Source organism: Dama dama, chromosome 20 (genome assembly GCF_033118175.1).
Source record: "Dama dama isolate Ldn47 chromosome 20, ASM3311817v1, whole genome shotgun sequence".
NCBI classification, from domain to species: domain Eukaryota; kingdom Metazoa; phylum Chordata; class Mammalia; order Artiodactyla; family Cervidae; genus Dama; species Dama dama.
In genome coordinates, this window is record NC_083700.1 from 32,914,593 (window position 1) to 32,932,900 (window position 18,308).

At 44.5% G+C, this 18,308-nt stretch overlaps 1 protein-coding gene across 1 annotated transcript; it reads right to left on the minus strand.

Annotated features, from left to right (window-relative positions):
• Positions 1-1,449: 1,449 nt before the first annotated feature.
• On the minus strand, positions 1,450-17,415 carry CHI3L2 (chitinase 3 like 2). Its single transcript, XM_061121178.1, has 11 exons — positions 17,337-17,415; positions 15,140-15,169; positions 14,434-14,635; positions 14,084-14,140; positions 9,835-9,985; positions 9,187-9,308; positions 8,609-8,738; positions 7,161-7,343; positions 4,496-4,612; positions 3,498-3,637; positions 1,450-2,641 (listed from the first exon to the last, which is right to left on the minus strand). Exons 1-11 carry the CDS (start codon positions 17,404-17,406, stop codon positions 2,638-2,640), a joined length of 1,206 nt encoding a protein of 401 aa, XP_060977161.1. The 5' UTR covers positions 17,407-17,415; the 3' UTR covers positions 1,450-2,637.
• Between the last annotated feature and the right edge of the window lie 893 nt (positions 17,416-18,308).

An 18,308-nucleotide genomic window follows, 5' to 3' on the forward strand; every position in this document is an offset into this window, starting at 1 on the left:
GCACATGACTTAATCCTTTAAAGGTAGATGGCAAGTGCCCATGTCAAGTGCCAATTTATAGCTGACACCCTAGTAGTCCCACTCTCACTCTCCTTCAGATCCTGTAGCCATCTCTAAGCACCTCCTCCGCAGAAATTCTCGTCCTGTCACCACTTAGATATATGACCTTACATTCCCTGAGCCCCAGTCAGTTCATCTGAAAATTGGGCTTATACACCACTTTTATAAGCCAAGAAGATTAAATGTGCACATGAAAGTGTTGCTCAAAGTTTAGGGTAAGGGACTTCCCTGGCAGTCCAGTGGTTAAGACTCCACTCTTCCTCTGCAGGGGGAATGTGTTGGATCCCTGGTTGGGGAACTAGATGCCATATGCTACGCAGCCAAAAATAAACAAATAGATAGATAGATAAAAGAAAGTTTAGGGTAAAAATCACTTTTTCAGTAAGAAAAGGGAGAGAAGTGGGAGAATGAGGGGAAACATAATTTATCCTGAAATTAGGGTCTGAATTCAAAACCGGCCTTAGACTTCAAGCAGCATTAGACCCTGCTCTGGGCACCATGCTTTAGAGAAAGAATTGCAAGCTTTTCCATAAAAGGCTAGATTGCATATTTTAGGCTTTGTAGGCCATCCTGAGGCCTTCCCATGTGGCGCTAGTGGTAAAGAACCCACCTGCCAGTGCCGGCAGCATAAGAGATGTGTATTCGATCCCTGCGTTGGGAAAAATCTCCTGGAGGAGGGCATAGCAACCCACTCCAGTATTCTTGCCTGGACAGAGGAGCCTGGTGGGTTACAATCCATAAGGTTGCAAAGAGTCAGACATGACAGAAGTGACTTAGCATGCACAGACACAGAATCTGTAGCAGCTTCTCAACCCTGCCATTGTGGAGAGAAAGCAGCCATAGACAATATGTAAACAAATTAGTTGGAGCTGTGTTCCTGTAAAAGTTTATTCACAGAAGCAAGCGGTGGGTTAGATTTGACCCATTGGCCACAGTTTGCTACTCCCTGCTTTTGGTGTTTCTACTCTGGTCCTCCTCCAGCTGCAGCCTTCATCATGAGGTGAGGAGACGGCAGGGCTAAGGGCACATCCTTAGCCCTGGAGCCCACACTCCTGCTCTTTTAAACCCTAATCCAGATACCCAGGGTTCCTGCAGAAGCAGCCAAACAGCCTGTTGCCACTTTCAGGTCCTGTGCAGCCCTTTTCCCTGTTCACTCATCCTGAGTGTGGACCACAAGGCTGGTGTGAACACACTTGCCAGAGGATCTGGATATGCATGTGTGTGTGCGCGTGCGCACTGGGGTGGAGTGAAGACAAACTTTGGATGCAAAAGCCGAGATGTCTGTGTTGCAGGAAGGGGGACCCCTTCCAGAGCCCAAGAGTGTATTCTTGTCTAACACTCAGAAATGAATCATCCGAGGAGACACATGTTCTGACAAAGCAAGGGATTTTATTGGAGAAAGGCACCCAGGTAGAGAGCAGGAAGGTAAGGGGAACCCAGCGGGGCTGCTCTTCCACATGTCCCTCAGTCTCGGGTTTTATGGGGATGGGGTTAGTTTCTGGGTTGTTTCCAGCCACTCCCTCTGAATCAGGGTGCTTCTTGGTGGCACATGCATTGCTCAGCCAAGATGGATTTCAGTGAGGGTTCTGGGAGGTGGTAGGACACATGGAGTCTCCTTTTGAGTTTTCTTGAATTCTTCCAGTTGGTGATGGCTTGTTAGTTCCATGTTCCTTACCAGGACCTCCTGTTGTAAAATAACTCATGCAAATGGTTACTATAGTGCCTGGCAGGATGGGCAGTTTCAGTCATTGTTTCCCCTAACAACTTCCCCTTCCACCAACATCTGCCAGTGTGTATGTGAGGTCCTTGCCCTCTGAGTCAGGGCTTTAGATGGGAAGGGAAAGGGGCTACCAGTGGGCTTGCAACCAAGGCCACAAGCTGCTGCATTCTGGCACAGAATTTTGAGGAGTCTGGGAATTCTAAATTCAAACCTGGTCTTTTGGGTCATTGCAAAATCATATTTGTTAAGAGTATAAATCATATTTTAACCCTTGGCTGTTAAATATTTAGACATATGATATGCAGGCCTACACTTGTAGCCATAAATGGTGGGAGAGGACAGCCTTATACCACGAGGTCCAAGATTGCACAAAGGAGACCACACTGGCTGGAACAAAATGCTTTTTCTTTATTGTGCCTCAAGGGAACCAGTCAGCAGCTGCAGGAGAACAAAGCCAGACCCAGTCTGAGGTCTGAGAGAAAGTCAAGGGGAGACTTGGAGAAGAGACATCCTGAGGAGAGACATCTAACCTCTAAGAATCCCGCACATGAATTCCTGCAGCAGGAGTACACAGCAAGGTCACCTTACCTACTTAGCTATGAGTTAAGCCTGCAAACAAAAGAAAGTATTTCAAAGCCCAATCAGTAACATAAGGCCTCATTCAAGTTACTAAGACATAGATGTTCAGAGTTGAAAGGCTGCTGCCCAATCATATAGTTTAGGAAATTTTGCACTGCTCTGGGCCCTTCTCCAGGACAATATGGCCAGTCCTCTCCAGTTGTCTGTCTGCAGTGATTTCCAGCGTCCCGCTCTTCCACTGAGATGATGTCAGCAAACCGGGTTGGTCAGCCACACTCTCAGCTGCACAGGAAGATACAGGATTTGCTTACAGAGCCCAGGACCCAGGGATGGAGCAGCAGCCAAATCACCTGCTGCTAAGGCAATAATGGGCATGGTCATCAATAATGACCATGAGACCTCCTGACTGTCCAGACTAAAGCAAGATCTAGAGAATGGACTTGTGGACACAGTGGAGGAAGGAGAGAGTTGAACAAATAGAGAAGTAACATAGACATATGTGCACTATCATGTGTAAAATAGATAACTGATGAGAACCTGCTGAATAACACAGGGAGCCCAGCCAGGCACTCTGTGACAACTTAGAGGAGTGGGCTGGGGTGAGGGGAGAGAGACCCAAGAGGGAGGTGATGCATGTATAATTATGGCTGATTTGCATTGTTGTACGGCAGAAACCATCACAACATTTTAAACCAAATTTCCTCCAATTAAAAAAAAAAAACAACTGTGGATGGGGAGAGGGATAGAGCATTAATAACAACTGAGATTGGATTTCTCAGCAGTCAACTGGGGCTAAAGTCAGATTTATTCTGATTTAGAAAATTAAAACAGGCTGATGATTTTGTAGTGAAGAATTGCGGTGGAGTAAATGTTTATGCCCACTCTACATGAAAAGAAAACCCTTAGCTTAGACTGTGCTCAATAAATGGTAGCCAAATTACTATTGTTATACGTTAGGTCATTGGAAGCTCACCAAAAGAACAGAATCAGACTAATCAATAAGAAAAAGGAGAACACAAGATCCAAAGGAATTTGAGAATTCATCAGTCCAAATATGTGAGGACTACCTCCCCCAGTCTCCTGTGTCCCGCTCTGCCCAGCTCTCTGCCCACTCTCAGTCTGTCCTAAATTCTGTTACCTTTCTAGAGAGCCAAGACTCCTCTTGACAGCTTGAACAAGGGGGTAGGGGCCCTGGCCGCAGAATTTGCCGGTGAAGTCATCCATGTCAATAGACCAGATCATGGCCCCTCCCAGGTTTAGATTCTTTAGAAACTGAACCTGAGGGGAGCACAGAAGGGTATACTGAGGTTAGATGGGGTCCCTAAAGGCCCAAGACCCAAGTCAGGTTCACAGGAGGCTTTGAGCTTAGAATGTAGCAGTAGATTTACACCTTATGGAGTCATGGATTCCCTGAAGGAAAGGGTTGCTTGGGAAGGCTTATAAAATGAAGAGAGAGCCACCCACTATTAATCACCTCTCATGGAATAATCACACCCCAGGTCCAAAACCTAGGCCTCTAGGATGAGGAGTAGAAACTAGGAAATCACTAGCAAGATTTCAGTTACCATGGGGTTGTCAATTACACTGATGCCTTCGTCCTGCTTTGCACCTGGAAAGCAAAATTCTTAGCAACATCTAAGAACAACCCTGTAGACTGTAGCCTGCCAGGCTCCTCTGTCCATGGGATTTTCCAGGTAAGAATACTGGAGTGGGTTGCCATTTCCTTCTCCAAAGAACTGGTAGACTCAGAAATCTGGAGCCTCGTAATCCATAAGAGAGACTGAAGGGTCTGTCCTGAGAGGAACAGCCAGGTGAGTGACCATTCTGTATAGGCACCAATGTCTCCTTTGCTCTTTTCCCCTTCTTCTCCCTCCTCCCTTCTCTCCACTCCTTGCTTCTCCCCTTATTCTTAATTCTTTCTTGCATCTTTTCCACCTCTCCTGTATGTACTATAGGTGCTCACAAGTATGACTTTAGAATCATGCACCACAGCAGCTTCTCTCCTTCCACACAGAGTACTGTGGCATTTGATCACACACCCTATTCCCCAAGCACCAGAGTGTTCTGCTGTCCCAGAGCCTCTTGCTTGGGGACAACTGTCCCAGAGCCTCTTGCTCTCCCAGAACCCAGACATACCTTGGTCTCCACACTCTCCACATCATCATAGCCCACCCACTGGTTCCCCTTGACTGCATAGGGAACTTGCTGATCCTGGAGCCTTGTGATATTGGCTCCTTGTAGGAACTGGCAGATCTGGTAAGGAAAGGAGGAGCAAGAAGTTCAGTAATGGGCTCTTCTTGAAATTTATTGAGATAAAAGGGGAAGGTAAGTATCTTGGGGACAATATCAGAATCTTTACTCCAGGAATCAATGAGAGAAATGATCAGATACAACATGCAGAATGGATGGTTCAAGGTGAAACTTTGGAAACTGTTGATGCTAAGGCCTCATCAAGAGGAACCACAAACAGCTTGAGGGCAGAGAGTACTTGAATTCCACATCAGGCCTCAGTATCGATCAGTAAATCTTCCCATGTCTTCATTTGCAAAATGGAAATAATTATAATTATGTATCTTATATACCTACCTTACAATATTGTTAGGATCAACTGAACTAATACATGTTAGGAAAAAGAAGACAACTTTGAAAACAATAAAGTGCTTTACAGACACGTAGCGTCACAATGCCCTTCACCATCAGTCTGCACCTTGTAGCTTATCCCCACTTCAACCCACTACTCTCCCTCTGTCCCTTCCCCCCTCCAATGTGCCTGTGCTGGGATTCCCCTTCTATCATCAGCTATTTTTCTGGATAGCAGAAGTAAGAGCTACTAAAAAAGATACATCTTCATTGAAAAGTGCATTTTAAAGCCACACAGAAAACTCATTTTGTTTTGCTTACTCCTTTTAGATTATTTACACTCATGTTTGCCTCGATGAGACCCCATGGACTATAACCCGCCAGACTTCTCTGTCCATGGGTTTCTCCAGGCAAGAATAGTGGAGTGGATTGCTATTTCCTTCTCTATTGCCTCAATGAGGGTGATAAATGGAAAGCTGAATATTTAAGGAAATATCAATTTGTTAAAGTTATAATGATGTAGGGTGATACACTGAACAATCAAGTTAAATTTTCCATACAATAGGGGAGTGTGTATCCAGTGGTATGCTCTAAAATCCTTCCAGCAGATTCTGAGCACTGACCTCTCTTATTCCTTATATTAAGTGATTCAGTGAGGACTCTGATGGTGACTCATACCCTTTCCCCCTTGTCAACTCAACTGATGGTTCTTCTGTCATTCCCCCATGCGAGGTGAGACGAAAAATTGAGCATTACACTCAGAGTATCTCAGTGGATGCCAAGACCCTCAGTAGCAGTTCATAGCATGCCCATGCCAGTGATGAGGGGATATACTAGGACTCCAAGGGGAAATCAACATGTAGGATGTTACTCTTTCCTTACCTGATCAAACTCTTTCCTATCCTTCAAGATCCAGCATACACCTCTCCTCTTCTATGGAGCCTTCCGAATCACCCATTAAGTGGCCCTCCACATTGGCCACTTAATCATACGTTGTTTTGCAGTACCTACGTAATGTTATTAACTCTGATAGTTTTAAACTCTTATTTAACTAGTTTCATTTGTATTCTACATTCTTTCCACCTGGACAGTAAGCCCTTTGAGACAAGGATGAAGAATGAGTTATTTCTAGCTCTCAAAGGACCCAGTCTTTGCGGTATGGGAGCAACCCAAGAGTTTCTGTTGGTTGAATTACTGTTTGACTCTTAGAGCTTCCTATACATTAAAAACTTTTTTTCTCCAGATTGAGGAGCAGAAAGGAAAGATGGTCTTAACAGCCAAACACCTTTGATAGTTATCTCTATGATATTAAGTCTGTCTGACTGCGGGACAGAATCTGACATATTTGACTGCTCTTCACTTCTTTCTATTTAATTATTTTTAATTGAAAGTTAATTGCTTTACAGTATAGTTTTGGTTTCTGGCTCCTCTCTTCTTGAAACACCAACTTCTCACTCTATTCTTTGGCAGAGAACACTCTGGGTTCTGCCTGCCTTCTTGTAGATGTTGTCAATTTCATTAAAGTTCTCCTCTTCCTCTGCCTAACCCTTAAGTACAAGAGGTCCTTGGGTTTTGTGTTTCTTGCACTTTGACTTCACCACAGGGAGGCCTGGCGTGCTGCGATTCATGGGGTCTCAAAAGAGTCGGACACGACTGAGCGACTGAACTGAACTGAACTGAACTGAACCATCTTTATGCTGATAGTTTGAAAAGCTACATCTCTAGCACAGGCTGGTCTCTTGTGGTCCAAAGCACATACCTAACCACTCACCTTTTATTTATACATCCCACAGGTACTTGGATGTCCCACTTGCTCCTCAAACTCAGCATGTCCAAAACTGATCTTATGATTGGAAAAAATGCTCACTATGCTCCTTCGTATCTTCCCCAACTCAGTAAAAATGGCATTACCATCTACTTAGTTGCCCAAGTAAAAAACGTGGAACAGTCTCCCTTTTTCAATCTCCCATACCTGTTTCACCTATCCCCATTCCCCAGTAGTTCCACCTCCTCTCCAGATTTCAGCTAACGCCACTTCCTCCAGGAAGCATTCCCCGACCCCCTCCCAAGCCAGGGTGCAGAGCTCCTCGTACGTGTTCCAATAGCACTCCATACTTTCCTTCCCAGACCTCAGGATGTGTTCCTCTATTATTGTCAGATTGAAGCTAGAATGCCTATCCAGACACAGGGGCAGCTGAGGGCACAGGGAGGCTCCAGGTACCTCATAATAAGCCAGGAAACCTGAAGACTTGGTGCTGGGGCCAGCAGCTCCAGGACCAGAGGCAGGGGCCCCCACGGCAGTTTCTGCAGAGGCCAGTGTAAAAGAACGTCCATACGTGGGGATGCCCATGACCACCTTCTCTGCAGGCATCCCCTTCTTTATCCAGTATCCCACAGCATACTCCTAGAAAGGGAAGATAGACTGAGGCCCAGCATGTATGGGAAAGAAAGCTGTCAGGCTTTACTGAGCCTCCAACCCAAATTCACAGAAGGGCCTCCATGATTCCATCTCTACATCAGAGATTATGGAGGATCCCATTGGAACCAGAGTGTTTATTCTAATGCTGTTAATGCTCTTCAGCACCAAGTGACCAAGTCAGCTTTTTCTAATCATGAAAGAAAACTGAACAATGAATCAGAAAAGAAATCAGGCAAGTGACCTAGAAAACATGAAATCAAGGTTGTCACCATCTATCTTTCCCCTTTGAGTCAACTTCCTATGGAATTTGTCTACACTATGACTGGTTGTGTTACTGATGAAGGTGATGGGGGCTGTGGCCATCAGACCCTAGCCTGTGAGGCTTCACAATGACATCAGGTCCAAGAGGCAAGAGAAGAGGTAAGAAGCTAGTTTGGGCCTTATTGGCTTCCAGAACAGAATAAGGGGTTACAGAAGATGAGGGTATGTCTCCTCATCCTTAAAAATTGTTGAGAGAGAGGAAATAATGAAGTGGGCTTGGTTTGATGTGACTTGATCATATGGTATTCTAGAAAACCCCAGACCAGAAATCAGTATACCCAGCTTGGACTGATCCATTTTGTAATTTTAAATATGAAGGCTTGGAAATATACAACCCAGACATTTCTTCCTGCCCAATTTTAGGAATACATCCACATGTACCATGACAACAACAAAACTGTTTTGTTAATGACTTTTTTTCCTTGGATTTTCCATTTTCTACCACTTTTCAGGATATTCACATCAGCAAGAACTTGAAGAGCCAATTAACTTGCCAGGTTTTCATTTCATCATCTATGAAGTGAAAGTAATGCTTCCTGACCAGCCAACCTCAGATTATTTTGAAGATCAAATTAAATAGGGAATGTGGGCACATACAGGAGACTACTAAGCTCTGTACCTCCATGTGGGTTTCAGGAAATGTATCGAGGATGGAGAATTAAGAGAAGACTGGTGTGACTGACTCCTTGAGTCAGAGAAAAGTTTAGGACATTTCAGTTACAAAGTCCTCTGACATTTTCTAGGTGACATTTTACTGTGCCTGGTCCAAGCATTTTCCCTGTTCTCACCAGCTTCCAGGGTTATCTGAGTCCCTCTTGGGCAATGCATCTCCCCCTCAGTTTGAGACAGAATTAACTCTAGATTACCTGCACTATCCTCAGCTCCTCCCACAGCCAGTGTCCCCACCACTCTTTCTCCCTAAGATTCACCACGTTGTAGTAGGAGCTTGTCTGTCTGTCCAGCTGCCCCTTTCTCAGGGGGCTGTTGTGGCCAGTGACAAGGGGCTTTTCCCAAGACCCATGGAAGTCAAAAGACAAGAGGTTGATGAAATCCAGGTCTCTAGATTGCCAAAAGCAAAAGAAGAGATTCTGTGATGAGCAGAGGTAGAAGCAACTACAGTCGAGCCTTGAATACTGCGCGTTTGAGCTGCAAAGTCCACTTTTACACTGCAGAACAGTAAATACCATGGAACCACATGGTCTGGCGTTGGCTGAATCCACAGATGAGGAGGATACAAAGGGCTGACTGTAAATTACACAGTTATTAGAGAGGATTAGCCCTCGCTTTGTTCGAGGGTCAACTGTACACATATTCATGTAGAGTTTTGGATGCTGTTAGAAGGATTGAAATTATCCATTAAGGAGAAGTTCCTGGCTGGATGATGTGGTTAGGATAGTGACTTCATGCTTTCCCTTCTCCCTTCATCCCTCAGACAATATTGACACGCATCACTTGAGTGGGCCAGGCTGGTGGCAGAGGGATGGAGGGGGTGATCCAGTGTACTTACTTTGCCAATTCCTTGATCTGATAGCTGTTGTCAATCATCTGCCTCCCTGCAGAAACTCCTGCAGTCAAGAGAAGCCTTTCTTTGGTGGATTTTACAAAGTCCTGCTGAAAAGCTTCTGCTAACTTTTATGAAAAACAAAAAGCCCACAAGAAGTCAGTTCTCCCTCCCAGAGCACAGACCTAAGATTCTTACCTGATTTGAAATTTCTAGAACCACATTAGATGGAAAGATCAAAACTTTTCTCTCCATTCTCACATGGGGATGCCTCCTTCCTCAAGCTCAGGAATGTGCACATTACGCAGGAGGACCACCAGTCTCACTGTACTCAAGAAGAACTATCTGGGTTTCCTCCCAGTAGATTCTCTGATCTATGTGATAGAACTTTATGAGACTATTCCAGCGCTCAGGAGAGTCTATGGCCCTATACTCTTTTACATGGATGTTGCTTCGTTTCGGTGTTGTTTATTTTATAAAGAGGCTCTGTTCTTTGATGTTGTCCTTGCACTAAACTAGGTCCAAGGGCTTTTCCTTCATGAGTTGGGGCTTCTGGAAGGAAGAGACTATCATCCAACAAGAGCCAGTCTCTTCATTTTTTTCTCCTGGTATGGCCATGGGTTTCACGTGAGGGTAACATGGAGTTTGCCTTACATGAATCAGCACAGTGAAATGAGTGTTGTCTTTTACATTTGGGTAGATCCAACTTATGTCCAGTCCATCAAAGTTATGATTCCTCAGAAATAGGATTACAGAGTTGACAAATTTCAAGGTTGATGAAGAAGATTCAACCATGGGATGGAACCTGGGTAGAAGCAAGACAGATGTTTCTTGGAAAGAAGTAGACATAACACATTTGGTTTTTTTTACAGAAATCCTGATATCTTCTTCCTTTCCCCAATATTTTCTCACTATTTTTCTATCCCAACCCCTGCCTCTTTCGGAACAAATGGGGAGAGAAAGGATTGCTGGGCCAGAAAATCAGTGGAGCTGGGTAGAGGAAGACTGGGTTTTCTGCAGCCCTTTCTGCAGGATAATGGAGCTGCCTATGGCAGAGACTCTCCTTGACCAAACTTTAGTCGTTTGGTCACTAAGTCATGTCCGACTCTTTGCGACTCTGTGGACTATAGCCCGCCAGGATCCTCTGTCCATAGGATTCCCAGGCAAGAATACTGGGGTGGGTTGCCATTTCCTTCTCCCGGGAATCTTTATGACCTAGGGATCAAACCCATATCTCCTGCATTGGCAGGTGGATTCTTGACCACAGCCTCCGGGGAAGCCCAAACTTTAGTCCAAGTCCCCTGAATTCTCTTCTCAACTCGGCCTTGACCTTGGGCTTCTGTCCCTATCTTTGCAGAATCCTATATCAGCTTAATGAGAATCCCTCACCCTTGGTATCAGATCACCCTCAATATTATCCTCATCCTCTACCATCCCCCAGGTGATATCTTATCATGCTGACCTGCCTTCAGCAAGAGTTCTGTTGAGCCAGTTTCAGCAAGAATCTCCTTAGACCTAATGTTTCCTCTTAGTAATTTTCCATCCACTGACCCTCACCCACAACCTGCTTCTTGGCTATAAATCCACTTTTGCCTCTGCTGTATCCAGCATTGAGTCCAGTACTATCCTGAGGTCTCCTTTCCCCTATTACAATACTTCCTGAATAAAATCTGTTTTTCCCTCTTTAATTACTATCCACCTCTGACTTTCTTTAACATTGTACACCATTGAAAAAGCAATTTGCAGTGTGATGGGCTGAGGGTCAAAAGATCTGGATTTGAGTCCCAGGTCAGAGTCCTTTCTAGTGACCTCTTTGTCACCAACTAGCTCTCTGGGTTCAGTCTGGACCATCCTTAAAATAGGACTGAAGACACTGATCCTGCCTCATCTCTCTCAAAGTGACCACATTTTGGAAAGCTTCCTTAAAGGAGAACTGGACTTCATAGGAACTTCTCTTTCCCCACACAAGCAACCCAGTCCTGAATAAGCAACCCAGGTCTCCGCAGTCCCTTCTCATGAAAAACCAGGAGGACCCTGAGCCGCAGCAACCCTCAAGGGCTTTCATCTGATCTGGAATTCTTAAGCCAGGAAGTTGACTCTGAGCTGCCCATGCGGGGGGCCTGTGCTCCACAACAAGATTTAAAATCCAAATCTGTAGACAAGATATCAGTATGTTCCAGAGGACGTATCCTTTGACTTGTATCACCTCCCACCTCTCGCAATACCTCCCATCCCAGACAGATTCAGTCTTGAATTCATTTGTTTCAATCAATATTAAATTGAGGATTTGCCTCTATGTTATAGCTTATACATAGGATCTAAAAAATTAAACAAACAAATGTATGCAGCAGAAGAGAAAGAGACTCACAGATGTAGAGAACAAAATAGTGGTTACCAGCGGGGAAAGGGAAGGGTAGAGAGGTTAGATAAAGGTATGGGATTAAGAGACATAAACTACTATGTATAAAATAAATAAAGATATTATTAAACAGTACAAGAAAATGTAGCCATTATTTAAATGGAGTATAACCTGTAAAAATATTGACTCACTATGCTGTATGCCTGAAGCTAATATAATATTGTAACTATACTCCCATAAATTTTTTTTTTAAAAATGAGGATTTTATTCCTATATATATCTCAGCAGCACAGTGGAGGAAATAGCAAAACCAGGCCTATTAGCTCAAAACCAGGCCTATTAGCTGAAAACCAGTGGTAGAAGTAGGTTTGTAACTTTTCTCTTGTATTTCAAAAGTGTTCACAGTGATTAGAAGAAAAGCAAGAGATACCCCTTTTAGAGAGCAGTTGCATCTGATGCTCCGATCAGAGGTGCTCTGATGCTCTGGGCAGAAGCCTCCAGTTTTAGGAAAGACAACCATTCAACAGAGAAGCAAGTCTGTGTGGTACAAATTTTTAAGCACTGCTGCATGGCACCTGGCACAAAGACTGGCATTTATCTAATAATAGTGACAAAGTTAACAAATAACGATAATTATTGCAACCACTGGGCCCTTATTGCAATCAGCACTGCCTAAACAGTTTGTTTGTATTGCCTGCCCTCACAACTTCATCTTTAAGTTGATTCTGTTATTTTCTTCATTGTGAATTTTTTTAGAAAATGAAGCATAGTGATATTATAAAATTGCCTTCAAAAAAAGAGAAGAAATTGCCTAAAGTCAAACAACTTGCACACAGCTTGCATATAGCTAAAGATAAATCCAAACCAAATTTTTTAATCTCCAGAGTCCTAAACTAAACTAATATACAAGGAGTACTTAACAAATTACTTATTTAAAAATGAATGAGTGCATGTAAAAATGAATGAATGAAGATATTTTTAATTGAATCACGAAGAAGCAAGTATTATGAATGAGAGAGATTTGGAAATCAGAAGGATAGTTACCATGAAAACCCATTAAAAGCTGACCAGAGATCATGATGAAGTTAATGTAGAACCAAATAAGTTAGATGGATTGATCTTTTTTCTGTCTGTGTTTAGAAATTGTGTTGCTAAGTATTTTATAAGTTTTGAACTGGTAAAGACTTTAAAAATTAATTAAGTCAATCCTATTATTTCATAGGTGAATGTATTCAGGATGAAAGAAGAAGAGAAAGGTAGGAAAAGTTGGCATTAGTTAATTGAATGATAACTAAGGCAGGCACACGACATACATTACCTCATTCAAAATCTTTGCCCGCACCTTATGAAATAGATGTAGTGATGTACATTTTACAGATGGGTAAACTGAGCTCAGAGAGGTATGTTAACTTCCCCTAGGTAACTCATCTACATAGGTCTTCTAATGTTACTTCTTTCCCCTGCTTACTCCCACTAGAGAGAATACTGACCAGCTGCACAAAAAAGATGTCTTATCAGATTTCTTGCAAAAGCTGAAAACCTCTGCTGGCTAAGATTAAGATCTCTCAGCTTTTTAAAATGCTAGCACTTAAAAAAAAAAAATTAAAGCAGAAGGAATTCAAAGTTAGATAAACTGTATTTGAAGATTGCAAAAAGATGCCTTTCTTCTTTACAGATTTGTGTTTATTTAGCTCTTGATGCAAATGGAGTATCATTTTCCTGTGAATGGAAGTATAATTTATAATATACGTTTCAAATTAATAGCTATTCTGCTTTTAAGCAAGATGAACCCAATTGTCCCTATGCTCTGCACTTTCAGGCCATCCAGCTACACAGCCATGGCCCAGGAAACTATGGTTCCCTGACAGCTGCTGGTCAAGGACTTGGTTTTAGGAAAGCACTCACCTGACCCCCACTCAATGTGAAAGGCAAGCCCTCAAATCCCTTAAACCCTTAAAAAATTAAATTTCACAACTAAAACCATCTCCCCATAGTCCATCAGGTGAATTACTCCCAGCTCAGTTTCTTAAGCTCCTGCAGAGTTCCTTCCAAGATGTCAGAAAACATAGGGCTATGCCTCAACTTGTGACAAAATTCAGATCAGCTTTGCCATCTAAGCCAAGGAAGGACCTTTCTAAAGCCCAATTCAATGTCTCTTTTCAAGAGTAGGAGAAGCAGTGACAATTAGAAATTACCCGTACCATGACTTTCCTGGTGCTCTAGTGGTTAAGAACCTGCCTGTCAAGGCAATGAATGCTGGTTTGATCCTTGCTCTGAGGAACTAAGATGCCACATGCCATGGGGCAATGAAGCCTGTGTACCACAGCTGCTGAGTCCATGTGCCGCAACTACTGAGCCTGTGTGCTCTGGCCTGTGCTCCACAGAGAGAAGCCACCACAGTGAGAAGCCTAGGCACCCCCGCTCACCACAATTAGAGAAAGCCTGTGCGTAGCTACAAAGACCCAGGACACCACCCCCCAAACAAGGAAAACAGAATAAATTACATGGCAGAATGAACAAAAAATAAAGAGACTGTGATCTTACCCTTTGGAACCAAACAGATACCCTCCAATGGACAAGAGAATTTTCAGTTTGGGATTCCTGGAATAGAAGAATAAGCTGATCATTTCTTTGCTGGCTGCCAGGGAAAACTTTGCCTACAGAGTTAGGGCTAGAATATGGATAAATGGGCCCTGGCTGCTTAGCCGCTAAGTTTAGTGAAAGGATGAGGCAGAGGGAAGAAGAACAGGAAGGATCGGGGTTATACCCATGGAAATACACATGAATAAATGCACAAATGAGTGAAAAGAGACGGAAGGCCTTAGGCCCAGTTTAGAGCTATCTTCTCTCCCCCAAAACCCACCCTGGGTGCTCCCCACTCCTCTCCTACTGACTTGGTTTTGAGATTGTTGATGGTCTGGTAAAGCTTCGCCTCATTCTTGTCCTTGATGATGACCTTGTTGTTACTGATGCTGGCAAATGAGTAAATGAGGTGAGAACATAGGAAGGGGTCAGTACTCTCAAAGGTGAACTTCCCTGGTTCCTGCCTGTCTTGTGACCAGTTGGTAAAGTAGCAAACCAGTTTGTAGGCAGATCCTGGAGGAGAGGGAAGAGGGGCAATGGGGAACCCGGTGTGATGACCTCAGAGCCCAGACTGCCACAAGTTTCTTCCCCAAGCCATTGTCTCCTTTACTTATTTGGTCAGAGCCTCTGAGGGTCATTCAGCCTGGGACCTCTGTTTTGGAGGCTCTTGAGCATCCAGACTCCAGTTAAGAGACACATAGAGAGACATATATATCATCTACATGGCAAACATTCCCAGAGCACTGAGATTTAGTGTGGAAGGATAGATGGATAACACAGTGATATAAGTGGATAGAGAGATGATACACAATATTGAGGTCAGTGAGAGACAGAGAGACAGGTTCAAAGGACAGAAGTGGAGCCATGGATGCACAAAGAGATACACAGAATAAAAACTCAGAGTCATCAATATGTTAATATCAGAACCTGGGAGAGTCAGAAGAAGAGAAGCAAACCCAACATCAGAAAGGACCCAGCCCAGGGGAGCCAGGAAGAGGTAACCAACAGACTACTTACCTTCCTGAAGAAGCAGCAAGGCCACTAAACCTGTAAGAGGTGGACAGGAAGGAAATTTGTTGAGCCCAACATGGTTCTCACCTCAGACTGTGGTAGTGAGTGTGTGGGTGTGCCTACGTGAAACATATAGTTGTGCTTCCTCTGAGCAATCCAACCACAGCTGCTGAGGTCCCTCTATAGCGCCTTGAGGTACCCAGCCCTTGGGTGTCTTGCAGAGTCTACAGCCCTACAGAGAAACATTTTCCAAGCTGGGAATTCATTCGCCCATTCATTCATCCAACAAAAATGTATGGAACCACCTGCTCTGTGCCAAGTGTTGCCCTGGATACTGGAGAAACAAGGATGAAGTCAAGGCCATCCCTGTACTCATGGGGTTCACAGCCTAGTCTGGAAGTGAATATAGTGAAGGTGGCCAAATAGTTTATTGTCCAGTCAGACTCTTTGGAAAGTGAAAAGGAGCATTATTAATCATTTCCCTGTGGGCAACAGTGTGGACCAGAACTCTCCTGGGTGAACTGAGATGAATAGCCTCAGACAGCCAACTCTTAAGGTGAATGGAGGAGCGTGAGCTGGCTCTGGTAGTGCTCTAAGCCTTCCTGTTGGAGGTCCTGTCCAGCCTCTTCTCCACAGGACACCTCCCCTGGAAGGACTGGTAAGACCATCATAGCCTTCATTTATTCTGCTGAAGGAAAGGAAAGGGCAGGACTCTGATCCTGGAAACCTCCCCCAAAAGGCAAGCGTCATTGAACTATGACCCCTTCCCTGGGGACATTGTCTAGAATTACCCACACTAGGACATTTGAAGGGTTTGACAATGGAGGGAAAGGCAGTTAACAATGAAATGAATGGTGGTAGGAACAACAATGGAAGAGATAATTGGCAGTGACGCGACATTTGGCATATAATATGCCGAATGCTGCTTGGCATATTATAGTTTAGGGGCAGGTCTTAAAGAACATAAAAAATTCATAGACAGGACTTCCCTGGTGGTCCAATGGTTAAGAAACTGGCTGCCAATGCAGGGGACGAGGGTTCAATCCCTGGTCGGGGAAGATCCCACATACCACCAAGCAACAAAGCCCATGTGCCACAACCACTGAGTCCGCGTGCTAAAGCCTGTGCTCTGTGACAGAAGAAACCACCACGATGAGAAGACTGTGCACCCCAACTACAGAGCAACCCCTGGTTACCACAACTAGAGAAAGCCCACCCACAGCAATGAAGACCTAGCAGAGCCAAAAATCAATAAATAAACCTTGAAAAAAAAATGAGATGAAACTTTGGGTGACAGCTGCTGAAGTGGGTGCCTTCCTCACAGAGCTTGGGTCTGGGGAAGTGAACTCTAGGGTTCTGTCCTGCTGACTCATGTCACTTTTAGGCAGAGCAGGTAGGGATCTGGTCCTCCGCACACCCACTAAGCAGGTAGGAGAATGCTCACTGCCTCATCTGCGGTCAGGTTGGCCTCCAGGCCCTTTTCAAAAGGCAGGCTCCCTGTGGGCTGCTCCCCCAAGGACTCAAGGCTGAGAACCTCAACAGGAAACTCAAAATGCTCTTGCCATTTCCAAGTGGGTAGGCATGGCTCAAGAGCACAGACAAGCAGGAAGAGGTAAGGACACGATGAAATGGCTCCTTTTCCTCCATAAGGCACACTCTGTCTCCTCCCGGCACAGTTCTCTTCTTCACCCATAGCCCTGTGTATTTAGTCTCATCCCCACCTTTATCCAATTTCCCAGCCACCACCAAAGTCAGAGTTTTGGATCAGAACTTTAGAACTGAAAGACGGTTTTAGAAAGCATCCAAATGAATCTACCAATGAATAATTCTACAGACAAGAAATATGGGGTCTCCATAGTTTTAAAATGTGCAGAAAGTATAGTCCATGAATCATGGGACTCCCAAGACAGTGCTCACACATCACGATCTGAACAAGAGACACCTCTGTGCTAATGCATACAGACTGACAACACCCATGATGGGCTGAAGGACTTTGGCCACTGCTGCTCCCTTTGCCCATCTGGGAAAGATCAGATGGTCCCTGATGCAGTTGTCTTGGCTCAATAAGTATTGATAAGGAGGTGAGCAGAGAGACTTGAGTCCCAGAAGAAGAAAATGACCACTTCTTCTATTGGTCTAAGTTATCTAGGTTATACCTTCTCTCCTCATTAATCTCCTGCTACATTATCAGCCCAGAGCTCACCTTCCCAGAAAAATTTCTGATCCATGGCGCTCACTCCCATATCCCTGGTCAGTTTCTCTGGGATGCCCATACTCTGGGCCTTTTATGCCTCTGAGTTTTCGACAGCCTCTCTTATGGGAAGGAAGCAAGAAGAAGTCCAGGAGATTCCAGGGACTTCCCCTGGCAAATCTGCCTTGTGAAACTTCCTGGCAATGAGACTCAGGTTTGAGCAATGCCAATTGTCCAAAAAAAATGCTGCAGTGGGGACAACCACTGAGAGGTCCTCTTCCTCCAGTCTCACCTGGAAGGTATGTGGTCCCTGGGAAGGGAAGGAGATGGTACTTTGGTTTGCCTCCTTGTACTGCTTTCTGGCTCCCAAATCTTGCTACCCCTTCATCCAGGATCTGTCTCCTTCTTCCTTCCCTCACCTCCCTCCACACTCACATCACCAGTGGCCTACTTATGTTTGGTCATCATCCCAGTTGGTTCTACCCTAGCAGCTCTTCTTCACATGATACCACCCAGTGATGCCTTCTCTGTGGAGCCCTTCTTGCCCCTCCCTGAGCCCAGGGAAGTTGGCTCCTCTGCTCAGAGTGAAATGTATTTCTTCTCATGTCTCCATACTGTACTGTAATGCACTGGTGTACATGTCTATCTCCCCAGTGTGACTGTGCAGTTCTTAAGTACAAGAATTAAGTGAAACAAGAAAAATGAAAACTTCGACAAGTATTGATTGAGGAACCTCCATTAACTTGTTAGAGCTGAATTGCACCCCAGATTCTAAGGTGCAGGCTCTCAAGGCCCTATGCCATCTGCTCCCTGCCTTCCTCTCCCACCTCCTGGTTTTCTCTATTGGTGTGTCTGCATCTCCCACCTTTCTTGTCCCTTTTCTCTCACTCTGTCTTAGTCCCAGGAGGCTTCTCTCCAGCCTTGAGCCTGTTGCTTTTCACATATCAGATGTGGGTCACGTGGAAAAGAAAAATGGGCTAGATC